The sequence below is a fragment of the Amblyraja radiata genome, chromosome 5 (assembly GCF_010909765.2).
Source record: "Amblyraja radiata isolate CabotCenter1 chromosome 5, sAmbRad1.1.pri, whole genome shotgun sequence".
NCBI classification, from domain to species: domain Eukaryota; kingdom Metazoa; phylum Chordata; class Chondrichthyes; order Rajiformes; family Rajidae; genus Amblyraja; species Amblyraja radiata.
This window is the reverse complement of record NC_045960.1, coordinates 67,448,938-67,464,915: the sequence shown is the minus strand read 5'-3', so window position 1 is coordinate 67,464,915 and position 15,978 is coordinate 67,448,938. Positions and strand designations below refer to the sequence as shown.

General features: G+C 41.6%; 1 protein-coding gene across 2 annotated transcripts in view; it reads right to left on the bottom strand.

Moving 5' to 3' along the window:
• Positions 1–15,978, bottom strand: part of drc1 (dynein regulatory complex subunit 1) — a 62,736-nt gene that overhangs the window by 45,990 nt on the left and 768 nt on the right. For both annotated transcript variants that reach the window (XM_033021481.1, XM_033021483.1), the window contains 3 exons: positions 11,770–11,860; positions 5,003–5,115; positions 54–237 (listed from right to left, as the gene is read on the bottom strand). In XM_033021481.1, the coding sequence (XP_032877372.1) occupies positions 54–237; positions 5,003–5,115; positions 11,770–11,860 (388 nt within the window). The remainder of the gene's footprint in view (positions 1–53; positions 238–5,002; positions 5,116–11,769; positions 11,861–15,978) is intronic.

Genomic DNA, 15,978 nt, shown 5'->3' with positions numbered 1-15,978 from the left:
AAACTACTTACCACTAAATATTCACCCAACTTTCTAATGCATAAAGAATTTACCTTTTGCAAAGTAGTAATAAGATTGTTCTTTCCTTCGATTAATTGGGCACACTGCTGTTGCTGTTTGACGAGAATGTCGCGCAAATCCTGTGGGATCTTAAGAGCTTTTGCTGATACCCATTTCTTTGTGATGGCCTCAAACTTTTCCTCACTCATGATGGCTTCATTTTCCAGCTTTGCAGTCCTTCAGAAAGCAAAAATGCAGTTTAAAAATCCAGTATTTTGCAAACATTTCTTATATCCCATGGAAATATAAGAAATGTCTCACCCCGATCATCATGCACAGCATCTCCTGAGAAACAGACAAATACGGCCACATTTTAAGGTGAACATCATAATTCCAGCTAATTTGCTTGTGTACAGTTCTTTGACTAAGAATCAACTCTTAATCTGTCTCTAGGGTGTCAGCATGCAACTAAATTACTGAAAGATCCAATTCTCGAGCCCCAATCCACGTTAGTTTAACTTAATTTAAAAAAAATTCAAAACCACACCAAGAACAGGACTCCCCTGACAGACTCATTGTTTCTGCCTTCTGCCCCACCAAAATCATCTCCAAACAACTAAATTCTATCTTGTGTGCCCCCCCCCCCCCCCCCCCCACCCTCCCCCCCCCCCCCCCCGCTTGCAAGTCCCTTCTGATCTACTCAGACACCTCACATGCTCTTCAACACTTCCTATAACTATCATTTCCTAGGCCTCCATTGCTTCATCTTAATCATAGTGTCCAGTCCCTTTACACACCAGGAAGGTATTAGGGTCCTCTTGTTCTTCCTTGAGCAGAGACCCAATAAGTTCCCCTCTAAGAACACTCTCCTCCATCTGGCAGAACTTGGCCTCATCATCATCCTCAACAACTTCTCTTTTGATTCCTCTTACTTTGAAGTCAAGTTTTAGCCATGTGCACTCGCATGGGGCCCAGCGACGCCTGCCCTATTGTCAGTTATTTCGAATTGTCCTTGTTCCAATTGTACACTGGCACCATCCCCCAATCCTGGTTGTGCTTTTGAACTGTTTTTCTTTCACCCCGACATCACAACTGCATCGGGGCTGCCTCCTGCACCCATGCAGAACTTGTTTTCATCAGCTTTACCATTAACTTACATTCTCCGCTCAAATTCACTTGGACTATCTCTGACACCTCTCTTCCCTGTCCAGATCTCTCTGTCATAAAGGATAGACTATCGATTGTTATCTGCAATAAACCCACTGATTCCCAGTTATTTTGACTAAACCTGTTCCCACTCTCCATCTAGACAGGACACCATCGCCTATTCTCAATTTCTCTGTATCCCAAGATAAGGCTTTCCACTAATATTTCCAAGGTGTCCTCTTCTTTCCCCCCAACTGTTGTGAATGGTTCCCTCAACCGTTTCCTCTGTGTCCCGCAATTCTGCTCACACACCTACCCCCAAACAGAACAAGGATAGAGTTGCCCTGGTCCTTACCTTACACCCATCAGCCTCTTCATCCAACACATCATTCTCCAACATTTCTACCACCTTCAATGTGATCCAACCACCAGTCACATCTTCCCATTCCCTTTGCATCTCCTAGATTCGCTCATACCTTCCTATCTTGATAACCCTCTCTCCAAGTGCTTTCGTCAGCAACCATAGATGTAATACCTACCCCTACACCTCTTCCTTCACACCCATCCAGGGACCCCAGCAGTCCTTCCAAGTGTGGCAGATGTTCACATGCTCCTCTAACCTCATCTACTGTATTTGGTGTTCCTGATGTAGCTTCCTTTACATCAGTGAGACCAAGCATAGACTAGGCAACCGTTTCACTGAACACTTGCGCTCACTCCACCTCAGCATGCTGGATTTCCTGATTGGTAACCATTTTAACTCCCATTCCAACCTTTCTGTCCGAGGCCCACCTTCATTACCAGAGTGAGGCCACGTGTAAACTGGACGAACAGTACCGTATAATCCACTTAGGTAATTTTGCAACCCAGCTGTATAAACATTGAATCCTCCAATTCTAGGTAAGACAAACCTCCCACCCCCCTTCCCTTGCTATGCACGTTGGTGCGCACCCATTTATCCTATTATCCTGCCCCCTTTCCCTTTCCACCTCTATCAGGCTCTATATTTAGCAGTTCTTTGATATCCTTTTGTTTTCTTTTCATCTCTAGCCTTTATCCACCCATCTACTCTACAAACCCCTTCCCCTGTATCCACCTATCACTTGCCATGCTTTGTCCCACTCTCACATCTTTTCCATCTTTCTACCCACTACAATCTGAAGAAGGGTCAGACGGCCTATCCATGTCCTCCAGAGTTAATGACTAACCTGCTGAGTCGCTCCAACAACATATTTTTTTAATTCAAAGTCATGCTTTATTTTTCTTAGGTTATAAGTGATAGGAACAGAATTAGGTCATTTGGCCCATCTATTCCATCATTCAATCATGGCTGATCTATCTCTCCCTCCTAACCCCATTCTCCTGCCTTCTGCAGATAACCCCTGACACCCATACGAATCCCTCTATCTCTGCCTTAAAAATATCCATTGACGGCCTCCACAGCCTTCTGTGGCAAAGAATTCCACAGATTCACCACCCTCTGACTAAAGAAATTCCTCATCTTCCTAAAGGAACATCCTATAATTCTATGATCTCTAGTCCTAAACTCTCCCACTATGGAAACATCCTCTCCACATCCACTCTATTGAAACTTTTCACTAAGGTTCCCCCTCATTCTTCTAAACTCCAGCGAGTACAGGCCCAGTGCCATCAAACGCTCATCATATGTTAACCCACTCATTTCTGGGATCATTCTTCTAAACCCCCTCTAAAACCTCTCCAGAGCCAGCACATCCTTCCAAAAATATGATGCCCAAAATTGCCACGATATACTCCAAATGCGGTCTGACCAGCGCCTTATAGAGAGCCTCAACATTACATCCCTGGTTTTGTAATCTAGCCCTCTTGAAATAAATGCGTATGCTTTATTTACTACCGATTCGACTTGCAAATGAACTTTTTGGGAATCCTGCACCAGCACTTCTAAGTGCCTTTGCACCTCTGATTTCTAGATTCTCTCCCCATTTTGAAAATAGTCTATGCCTTTTTTCCTATTACCAAAATGCACAACTCCACACTTTGCCCCCTTTATAGCCACTCTTTGCCTTCTGCCATCCAGTCAACCTGCTCTCCATACCAGTATCTGCCCTTTGATACCATAGGCTCTCATCATCCTTAGCAGCCTCACGTGTGGCACTTTATCAAATGCTTTCTTCATTATCAAGGTTGGCATTTGTTTCCATCCCTATCTGGCCTCAAGGTGAACATCCTGTGAGTTGTTGGCACTGCTATCATCCTTGCAAAGTGAATGTAGTCCATCGTGCTCCTCACTTGTGGATGGTGGAAAGGTATTGAGGATCAGAAGATGAGTCAAGTCACTCACCACCAGATACGCAACCTCAGAATTCTTGAAGCTATGGCATTCATGTGGCTGTTTGGTTGACCTTCTGGTCAATCCTGACTGTTAGGAGATTGGTAGTTGTGGTCTCAGTAATGAGTAATGACAATGGCATTGGGAATGTCAAGGGTACTTTGTGAGACACTCTCTGAAGAAGGGTCTCGACTCGAAACTTTACCTATTCCTTCTCTCCAGAGATGCTGCCTGTCCCGCTGAGTTACTCCAGCTTCTTGTGTCCACATTCTGTTTCCTGCTACTTTTGAGGTTCAAATATTATTTACTATTGATCCCAAATTGTCTCGCAGTCTCATGGCATGATGAAGCTGCTGTAGATTGTGTGGCTTAGGTCATTGTCCTGAGGAACACCTACAGTGATATGCTGAAGCTGAAATGAATAACCTCCACCAACCACAACCATCATCTTTAGTGTAAGATATCATTCCAACAGCCATATTTTCTCTTGGATGCCCATTAACTTCACGTTTACCTGCATACCCTGATGCTGCACACGTTCCAATGTTGCTTTGAAATCAAAGGCGATCACTCACATCTGCAATACAGCTCTTCGGCCCAGGTTTGGGCCAGCACTGTGACGATGTTCACAGCTGAGTGGTCCTGGTGAAGCTCACATTAGACATTAGTGAATGACGTACTGATGGCAAGTGCTGCATGATAGCATGGTTGATGACAGCTTCTGTCATTTGGCTAATGACTTTCAGAGTGTGGTTGAGCGTTTAAATATCCAGATTGTATTGGTGTTACTTTTTGTGAAATAGACACAACTGGAAAATTTCCCAAATTGTTGGGTAGATGCCAGTGTTTTACTTACTGCAACATCTTCACCAGAAGTACAGATGGTTCTGGCGTGCACGCCTTCAGTACTACAGCTTGATGATGCACTTAATCAAATGCTGCCTTGATGTTTTCTAAATTATTCATGTCCTTCAGCCCAACAGCTCCATGCCAACCAAGATGCCCCATCTAAGCTAGCCCCATTTGCCTGCATTTGGCTCATATCTATCTAAATCTCCCCAATATTATTTGCAGTATCCAGTACTCTCAGCTATGTCTTAGCATCATCTGACATGAATCAAATTAGCTGAAGATTGGCATCTGTACTGGTAGAAGAGGCCAATCTGAATAATCTCTTTGGCTGCAAGGCTGCACTGTCCCATTTTCGGAGATGGGAATGTTCTCGGCAAATCCCCTTCTCGCCATTGTTTAATTATCAACATTCGCAAGCACACTTGGTAAGACTGCAGAACTTTGACCTGAACCATTGGTTAAGAGATGTAGTCCTGTGTTATAAGTTACCATCCAGGAATATTTCAGAAGGAAACTGAATTAGAAAAAATTAAAACACTGTCTATTTGAGGTATTCATGCCAGTATTTATGCTAGCTGAAAATGCAAATGAGTGAGATTGGAAATCCAGACTGGGTTAAAATCAAAACAGGTGAAATTCATATTGGAGCCTGTAAACTTTCTCCTTTGGGCACAGTTGAAATAGCACACTCACCTCTGACTTAGTGCTTCTCTCTCTAGATTTCTCCTGTACATCTCCCTGGAGTCTTCAGCAACTTGCACGTTTGTGACCAATGATATCCCATCTCTTTTTAACTTCAACAATCTCTAAAAGTATGAAAAAACTCAAATATTTAAATTTAATGCATCTCGTGTTCCTCCCTTGTTAGTTGAGATAAACATCTTTCATTTTCAGTAGCAAATGTCACAGTGTGTTTCTTTACTATGGACAGAGGCTGTACAGTGGCAGCGAGGAGAGAAATAGTAAAGAATAGACAAAGAATGCAAACTGTACAATTTAACGTTACTGCTTTACTCGTTGCCATTTTAAGGGGGTTTTACTCTTAATTGAAGTAAATTAAATGCTGGTATGTCCAATTGCCTGCGTTTGGCCATATCACTCAAAATCATTCATATCAACATGTCATTTGATAGTCATAATTGTATCTACTTCTATTGCCTCCTCTGGTAACTCATTCCAGATGATGACTACCCTCTGAGAGAAAAAGTTGCACATGAAGATCCTCATATATCTCACCTTAAGTTATGCCCTCTGGTTTGAGAATCCCCTACCCTGGGAAAAAGACTGATCACTGATATGATCAATGTCAGGGTATGATCAATGTCAAACACTAGCTGTTTGAATTAAAATTCCAGAGACAATGAATAAACAGCAGATAATACATCAATCAAACCAAATGCTCTGTGGAGCATTTGTTCATAAGTGTCTTCTTCCACCTACCATGACGACATCAGGATATCCTTGATCCCTCACATACTTAACTAACCTCTTGACGCTATCCATGCTACTCATTTGGGGATATTTATTCCAACATTCTCGGTTCATCAGACATCCTTATCATTCACCTTGTATCAAAATAGATCCTCTTTTGTTGCTTTCCTCCCTTATGCCATGTCACACCCATGAAGTGAAAGTATATAGCTAATGACAGGATACTTAATAGCACTGATGTAGAGTGATCTTGGGGTCAAAGACAATGGCTCGCTGAAAATAGCAACACATGGAATATGTGGTAAAGGTGGTGTATGGTACTCGTGTGGGCATTGAGTCAGTCAGGCATGGAGTAAGAGTCAGGCATCTTTATAAACCTTGATTCAACCACTTTAGGAGTATCGTGTAGTTCTGGTTGCCTCATTATAGGATGCTTTGGAGAGGGTGCAGAAGAGGTTTAGAAGGATGCTGCCTACATTGATCTATCTATCTATCTGTACATAACTAAAACTATGATCTTGTGCTCTTCTGCTTTGCGTAGTTTTTCTATTTGCGCAAAAACGGTACGCGATAGCGCTACGATTTTTCGCCACCTTACTCACCATTCGCCCGTGCTCTAGTGCAACACGTTTTGTTCCAATCGGTGGTATAGTTTAAAAGTTATTAAGGTTTAAAAATCTTGGAATTTTTGGAAACGAGTGCGCGGCACCATTGACTCTTTGACGGGCTTCCGGCTAACCCCTTTCGAAAAAGTTTGTGTAACCGATGTTTTTCTGTCCGTTCTTTTATATCATATACACTGCCTTACTAATGTTGGTAAGGAGGGAAAACAATGGAGATACAATTTCAAAACCTAATTGTGATGCCCATTTTCCTTTGTGAAAATTCCATGTTAATTCAGCACATCACATGTGGAATGGAGGGCAATCTTATGAGCATATTTAGATTATCACAGTTTTAAGAATTTGAATAATTTCCTTGAGTGTGTATAATTATGTTACTTTTGAGTGCGAATGTGAATATCTGAGATTTAGCAATATTGAATGAGGTGTGGCAACTTGTGAGTGAATGTCACAGAAAAAAAAAGTCTTAAGAGGTGGTGTCTCTTTAAGAAGGTGCAGTTGTGTGGGGGTTGAGCCAAACAGTTATTTTCTTTCTCTTTGTTCTTTGGATATGCTTATCTACTTATGTGGAAATTAACTGTTTATTCTTTGTTTTCTTTTGACTTAAAGTAGTAAGTAAGTTTATTGGGCAAGTATTCACATACAAGGAATTTGCCTTGGTGCTCCGCCCACAACTAACAACATGATATAGTGACAGTTACGAATGACTCCGAAAACACTAAACATTAATAATAAAACATTTAAAATGAGGAGAATTAAACAAAGGAGAGATGCAAAAATGCAGTTTGTTTTGTCTTATCGATGTTTTAAGTTGTTTTTTTCCCCTAATTCTAATCTTTTGAGCTGAGTTCAAAAAGAGACCTGGATGCTTTTGGCATCCTGATTAAAGTGTTAGATGAGATTGGAAATGTCAATATCACAGAGAAAAAGAAAATGTTGATTTGAGAAAATTGTGATTGTCATGCATTTATGCCAGGAATTTGAGGTTGTGAATTTGGGGAGATAGATTAGAACAATTGGGAATAATTTTTTTATTGTTTTTTCTTAATAATCTTCTTCTTTTTTTTTTAAGAGTTTAAAGATATTGGCAAAGCTATGGATTACTGATTTTGAGTTTTTTAGTTCTTTTGGGAAAGCTTGTTTTGATATGATCATTGTGTTTGTCATTTAGAATAACTAATTATGTATGCACAGCAATTAACCCATGCCTTGCTAGGTCTACATTCCCAGGTACGAGAGGCACAGAAGCCACTACCAGTTGAACACTGGGGCGAGTCCATACTGTCAGATTACATACTGATAATGTACTGGGACCGGAAGAAATTGAGACTGTTGAAAGAAACTGTACAAAGTGCTACCAACAACATCAACCACCGTGAAGATTGAAGATCACCCCCGTTGGATACATCTGATTGACTGTAAACGGTTCGGAGAACCAAGAAAGGACAATTTGGCTATTGACCCTCCTTTTTATTCTGGGGTTGGCGCAGATGGACTGGACTTGGGAAAATAATTTGTTTCTATGAGTTTTGAATTTGCCCTTTGTGATAATATAAGTGTATGCTGGGTGCATACGCACATCCCATACAATGATGGAGGAGGAACTGTTTTTGCAATAGGGCAGCAACTAATGGGCGACTTCAGAATGGCAAACTTGAGGACTAACCCCATATTTAAAGGATGGTACACCTCTCCCTTTAAACAAGATTGGAAATTAAACATGACAAGCGCAGCAGATATACCCCGACTGCAGATAGTAAGAGATCCGCACAAGCCAGTTAATACTACCTGTTTTTGCCACAACCAAGGCATTTTTGGGAAACCGTACGTGTCAGCCACCATTGCCGGCCCACCCCGACCGGTTAATGACACATATTTTGTATGTGGATCCTGGGCCTTCCCATGGTTATCAAGAATGCCGCCAGCAGACGAGGCAACTTGGGAACGACCAAAAGAACCCGATCACTGGACAGGGTGTAGTTATGTTGCATATGTGGTCCCACACATAAGCATGAACCAGTTGCACCAGCACAGGGGGATTTCCAAGCGCCCATATCAAAATGGAAGTGGCTAAAATAAAGAAGGTAGGAGCTGAATTCCATGATTATAGCTCCGGGGGAGGTTGGTGGCCATTTAATATGTTTGGAAGGACTTGGGAAATTATTGTCCACTATGGATTGATTGTTTTACTAATTGTACTCTTAATTTGTCTGTTGTGATGCTTATGGCCTTTCTTATGTACTCAGCGAGGAATGTAATTGGTATCATCAAAATGATAAAAAGGAGGGAATGAAAGAGTTAATCGCTATTATATCGTTTGCTGCCATATTTAACCCTTTCTGTAATAAAAGAGCTAATTGCTAATTGCTGGGATGCTTGACCGAATTTTTGTGGCTTTACTTTTGTTTTTTTTAGACAGCCTTTCTGTTCGAAGAGTTCAATCAGATAAGAGAGGCCAGCTAGGGGAACTAACTGATAACGGGACAAGGCACCAGCTAGCACAGAGAAACAGCTCATTGTTAGGACTGGACAATTACATCTTGGGGGACTATTGCATCTTGGGGCCTATTGCATCTTGGGGCCCCTGATATTCTATGTACGTGACTTGTTATATAAAAGACCCCAAGATTCTGTGTTAATTTGAGAGGTATTTTGGGAGAACCAGAAGTATCACTGGATACTTCTAACTGTAGCATCTCCAGCCACTCCCGTCTGACGTAAAAGTAAAGATTGTATGGTCTACCTTAACTCATTGTATTTGTCTGTTTTTTAAGAAGTGAACCTTATCAGTTTCACCCGAAGCAGCAAGAAGTGAGTAGGTGGAAGAAGAGTGAGAAATAAGGTGATGGTTGGTTTGTGCAATGTCCTTGCGTTCACAACTCACAGCAATTTCTTGCAGTCCTGGGCAGGGCAGATGCCTTCCCAAGCTATATGCATTCCAATGGGATGCTTTTTATGGTGCATCCGTAAAAATTGATGAGACATTTGAGACATGACTAATTTCCTTAGCCTTTTGATATATTTTGAGACATTGAGGTAAAGGTTTGGTTAGACCAAGACAAATCGTTGGTGATATTTACGCCTCGGAACGTGAAGCTTTGACCATCTCCACTTCGGCACCATAGATGCAGACTAGAGCTTGTACTCCATCCAGTTACCTGAAGTCGATGACCTGCTTCTTCATTTCACTGACATTAAGACAGATGTTGTTGTCTTGACACCATGTTTGCAAGCTCTCTATCTCCTTCTTGCATTTCATCGTGTTATTGGTTTAGACCCAACCCACTAAGTGATGGCATCTGCAAACTTGCAAATGGACAGTGCAGAGTTTAGCCACACAATCAGTGTCAAAAATTATTGTGATGTTCTATCATCGATCCTTATTGATTGCAGTCTATGCATCAGGAAGCCAAGAACTCTTTAATTATCGGGTATCGAATATACCATAAGTGTTGCATTTGGATACTTGACCATTTCCCCTTAAAATAGTTAAGTCACCCAGTGCTGTGATATTGTTTCTGGCTGGACCCCTCAATTACACAGTCAACTCTGCCCATTTTCCAAAACATGTTGGTTTGAGTGAGATAAACATTTTTAAGGTTTCCCCGACTACCTGCCTTCCACCCTTCCTATCTAGTGGCCATAGATTTCTTCTTTCAAAAAACTGCTCTTTAATATGTGAGGGTACAGTCTCTGAAAACTATATCCCACATATGTAATCACCCAGAATGAAGGGACGCCTCAGAAATTCCACATCGTGTCATACAATATAAAGGACTGAGCTCTCCTACATTGTTGTTAATTTAGAAAGGGCCACTTTTAAATGTCATTCAATCTCTGTTCCCACATAATTTTTGAGCTGCAAAAAAAGTGAAAATGGTCACTGACCATGTGCCTGACTGGCACAAATGTCACACTGTCCAACCAAAGGCTAAGGTTGAGAAGTGTCCTCATGCCATCCTCGCTGCAGCCCCTGCACATACCAAATCCCGCTCTCCAAAAACCTTTGTGATAAAAATAATCTGATTTCTCTTTAGATGCAGTTCTGATTGAGACAAGTGAAATTAATTGACTTGCTTACAATTACATTGGGGGTTATCAAGGTACCTTTGTTATCTCTTCAACAAAAAAACAAACATTAGTTTACGAAAATGTCACTAGTTTCAACTACAAACTTAAGATAAAATTAAAAGAAAAGAACATATATCTTTCCTACATTGAGACTCTTGTGCTACAAGAAGCACTGTCAGAAAACAAACCCTATGGTTCCTCTGCCCTATTTTCTAATAAGACCCAAACTGTTGTCCAACATCTGAATTCAATTGAACTCAATTGACAAGTTTACAATCAGAGCAGGAGCACTTTATCTTGTTTACCTCCTGAAACTGCAATCTCCAACTGAAAAGTTCAAGCCTACAAAGATTTACCATTTTGATTACTGACATAAAACAAACAAAATAAAATTACTCCTCCCTCACTCAAAGGTCACTCTCTACAACCAAGGAACATTATGAAAACATAACATTTTCACGAGATTATAACTGGATAGATTTAACCAGAATGTGTTCTGCAAATTTTCTTTAGAAATTCGCAATAGACATCAGAGTTGATGACACAAGTTGCCTTATCATCTTTTCCAAACAACAACTTTCAACTTTACATAGAGGAAGGGGGATACTACATTTTATTTAATAAATAACATGCGTTTTATCTTAATTTCCCTTTGCTGATTTTAAAAACAAGCAGCAAATTTAGCAATGGCACAAAAACATCCAAGTGGGATCAGTGCCAATTAGGCAGTCCAATAACATGGATTATATTGATGTCAAGAAGGAGCTCCATTACAAAGGGTCCAATTGTTAAATCAAGGCAATCCAAGCATCAGTGTCTTGTCTAAACAACTACTCAAACTTCATCTTAGCTCCCACCAACTGAAATCCCAAGAGTTTTTGTATATTATGTCGCTTGATCAAATTTGATGCTTTTTATTATTCCAATTGGCAGCAGCACAAGTTAGTGAAGCTGGGGCAAATTTCAATTGTTCCATTGCTAGTACACAAGACAATTAAACACTTTAGACGTTTTATTGTGAGGAGCATGATGATAATAAGTAAATTATGTTTCAAACAAAATTTGGCAATAAATGCCATTAAAAAATGCAACGTTGGAAGAAACAGGCCAATGATTAAGATATAAGAAGAGAGAACATATAGGACCAATACTACACCTTTCATCCACTTAAGCTGATCTTAAATAGAATTTGCTTGCATTATGCACCACAACTTGTCCCATGGACTACCTTTGGCAAAATCTGCAGGATCAGTTATTTCAAACTCCTAAGAATTGGAATAGAAGCAAGTTAACGCAAACCTATGGGATGTTCAAGAAATATGTTAAAGAACTAACCTGGTGCGTGTCCACAACCTGTTTGCAGCTTTTATTAAGCTTCTCTATGCCATCACCTTCTTCCACAACTTCATTGCTACCTCTGAGTTCCCTGGAACATATTATATATTCATCATGTACCACATAGAACGTTTTAGTTCAACAGATAAATCAAAGGTGGGTGGGTGAGGAGAGGGAACTTGGAAGGCAGAAGGTTAAGGAACAAAGACTGAGGAGTTGGTAAGGTAAAATGAGGGGGAAATGGGGTATTCTGGAAAGGGGGGAGGAGGCAATTGTCAAAATTGAAAAGGATAAAGAAAAGGATTAAGAGGAGTGGAGGGCAAAATGAGTGAGATGAAGTAAAGGCGCCAGGAAAGGACATTAAGAGGGATACCAGAGCTGCCAACTCTCACGCATTGAGCGTGAGAATCATGCATTTCACCCAATTGTCACGCTGTCACGCTAATCACAAACCTCCTCACGCTGTCGTGAGAAATTCTGTGATCAACGAGAATTTCAAAACTAATATCATCTGAATGGGCCGCGGGTGTTGGAGAGCCGGGGCAGAGGGAGGAATGGAAGCTGAAGCAGCGGCAGATGCGGATGGGGAGCCGAGGCATGGCGAGTGTTTTCCGGGCTGGCGAGTCGCTCACTGTAGCTCCGGCCATGGAGCAGCCTCATTTTAAGTGTCCCGGGCCGTCAGAGGAGTCGGAAGCTTTGCGCCGCTGCCGTGAGAATCTCTGTGCCGAGAATCTCTGTGCCTTAAAGTAAGCATGCAGGCACAGCAGGCAGTGAAGAAAGCGAATGGCATGTTGGCCTTTATAACAAGAGGAGTCGAATATAGGAGCAAAGAGGTCCTTCTGCAGTTGTACAGAGCCCTAGTGAGACCACACCTGGAGTATTGTGTGCAGTTTTGGTCCCCTAATTTGAGGAAGGATATTCTTGTTATTGAGGGAGCACAGCGTAGGTTTACAAGATTAATTCCCGGGAGCGGCTGGGCATGTACACTCTGGAGTTTAGAAGGATGAGAGGATATCTCAATGAAATATATAAGATTGTTAAGGGTTTGGACACGCTAGAGGCAGGAAACATGTTCCTGATGTTGGGGGAGTCCAGAACTAGGGGCCACAGTTTAAGAATAAGGAGTAAGCCATTTAGAACGGAGACGAGGAAACACTTTTTCTCACCGAGAGTTGTGAGTCTGTGGAATTCTCTGCCTCAGAGGGCGGTGGAGGCAGGTTCTCTGCATGCTTTCAAGAGAGAGCTAGATAGGGCTCTTAAAAATAGCAGAGTCAGGGGATATGGGGAGAAGGCAGGAACGGGGTACTGATTGGGGATGATCAGCCATGATTACATTAAATGGCGATGCTGGCTCGAAGGGCCGAATGGCCTACTCCTGCACCTATCGTCTATTGAATTTGTCCTGGTGACTGGCATGGACCAGGCTGCGGCTCGGTGCATTCTGGAGGACAACCAGTGGCTGCTGGAAGTAGGTACCAAGCACTGGGTAGAAGCGGTGGAAGATAGTGGCCGTCAAATGGGGGTGGTTGGAGAAAGTATCCTGCTTGCCTGCTAGATTTTCACTTACTGTAACTGCAGGAAAAATGTTCCCGATGTTGGGGGGAGTTCAGAACCAGGGGGTCACACAGTTTAAGAATAAGGGGTAGGCCATTTAGGACTGAGATGAGGACAAACTTTCTTCATCCAGAGAGTTGTGAATGTGGAATTCTCTGCCACAGAAGGCAGTGGAGGCCAATTCACTGGGGGTTTTCAAGAGAAAGTTACATTTAGCTCTTGGGGCTAGCAAAATCAGGGGATATGGAGGAAAAACAGGAAAGAAGTTTTGATTTTAGATGAACAGCCATGATCATATTGAATGGCAGTGCTGGCTCGAAGGGCCAAATGGCCTATTCCTGCACCTATTTTCTATGTTTCTATGCGAGCATATGGCAATACAACTCAACCACTTGATTTTGAAGCATTTATGCATGGTGGAGGTATAATGTAGTCATAGAGTGATACAGTGTGAAAACAGGCCCTTCGGCCCAACTTGCCCATACCTGCCAACATGTCCCAGCTACACTACCTGCTTTTAGTCCATATCCCTCCAAACCTGTCCTATCCATGTCTGTCCATCAGTCTGTATCTTAAATGTTGGGATAGTCCCTGCCTCAACTACCTCCTCTGGTAGCTTGTTCCATACACCCACCACCCTGTGTGGAAAAAGTTACTCCTTAGAAAGTTACCTCTTAAAAATACTTCAAACAAATAACATTGAAATCATACTACAATGCTCTATAACATGATTTTAATTCTTCAAATTTCAAATAGTCCCCACCGTGGGAAGGGGGGCACCCCCTCCCACACTCTCCCCCCATTCGGTCGCTCCACTCCCTCGCTAGGTACCCCCAAGGTCAGTGATCAGCGATCGCTCAGCCTCCCCACTTTCAAAAACACTCCGTGGCCCTTGGTTCTGATGGAGAGCACTGCCAGATGTGAGAGGGGAACTGAGGCCAGTTGTCCGCCTGGATCCCAATGCTCAGCCCTTTGTGTTTCGGAGTTGGCTAATATTATTGATTTGTAATTAGCCTGATTTGTAATTAATTGACAAAACCTTAATTTATTCATCCGTAATATCCAGGGAGATGGGATAAGTGTAATATTAAAATGACATGCAAGGTGTCAGGCTGTCTGTCACAACATACAGCCCCGATAATCCATTATTTCCTTCAGTTAAATATTGGGAAGGTAGCACTATTGTCATTTGCCACTCAACTATTATGTTTGTTTACCTCACTATTACAAATCCCCCCCAAAATTCCTGACAGGTTGAATAGAAATGTCCCCAATCTCGTTGTTTTATTAATTGAACACGTAGATGAACATCCTCAAAGAATGTAATCAGATGGAAACTGATTCAGATGCAATGTTAAAGAGCTTGTTCAAAGAAGGGGCATATTTTAAAGGAGTGACTGAGATACTTGCAGGGGAATGTGTGAGGTTATTATTTGTCTTTGTTTTTTTGCTTGAACCAGGATATCTGAAGATTCAAAGTTTAATATAGTAATTGTGCTGATACTGACTCCAACCAACCAACCATGTAATGAATATCATCCATTCCGGCGGTTTTATTTTTCTGATGCCGTTTAAACTTCACTTGGATTTCAATCACTTCAATGTAAAAGTAATTGCGAATAGAGAGCATTGGAACAAAAATGTGCCCTCAGTACATATTAACTGTAATATAATAATGTATGCATGTTGGTAGGTGCAATCAAAACAAAGATCTTTTTATCATTGTTGTGTTATGAATACCACAGAAAATATTATGTACTCTCAAGATCACATTAAATAGAATATTATTGCTTAAATATATAGTGATTGGACTTTGCATTTCGGAAAAGTCCCAGCTGAGAGGAAGACAGCAAAATACTGAAAATATTGGGGGTGAAAATGACTTCAGGACAATTTGTTAGGAAAATGAAGGAAATGGTAACAGAATACTTATACAGCTGAGTCCGTATAATTTTATGGATGAGAAATTGTGTTCAACCAATTGATGACTTCTTTGACAAAGTAACTAGCATGTTGGATAACAAGGAAGCCAATGGATGTAGCAAATTTTGGTCAGTGAAGTGCCCCATAAAAGATTACCGTATTAGATAAGCACCTGTGGACTTGAAGGTTAATAGACATAGGTTAATTCCAGGGGGTCAGATATGTGGCTTTATGTGTGGGCTAGATATATTGTCAGTGCAGAGCGGCTAGGAGCAAGGCCAAGTGTGCATCCAGAATCAAGGTCTGGAATAGTAATGAGTGTGCAGTCAAAGCTGGGACAATGGGAGTCTTCAGCACTGGGAGCCAAAGCAGGTAAGCAGCTATGATCAGGGTAGAATAGGGGGCCAGGTGAAAGGCTGGATCCAGGGTCAGCAAGGTATGCAACTGGAGTCAGGATCAAGAGTAGTATCAGGTGTGCAGTGAGACCCAGGTTGGTCAACATGGGCCAAGTGCTTGATTATAATCTGATTTCCATACATGAATACACTAAGATCATTCATGTGCTGCACCTGTTGATCAGAGCCTGGCTCTACTGTGGAATGTAATTTAGCCTAACCTTATTCATAGCTAATCCAATTTAAAGCATAAATATTGCATTCAAGTGTAAATTAAAAGACTTGCTACAGTATGCACCAGATTGCACAATTTCAAGCTGAAAAATGCAAAGGCACC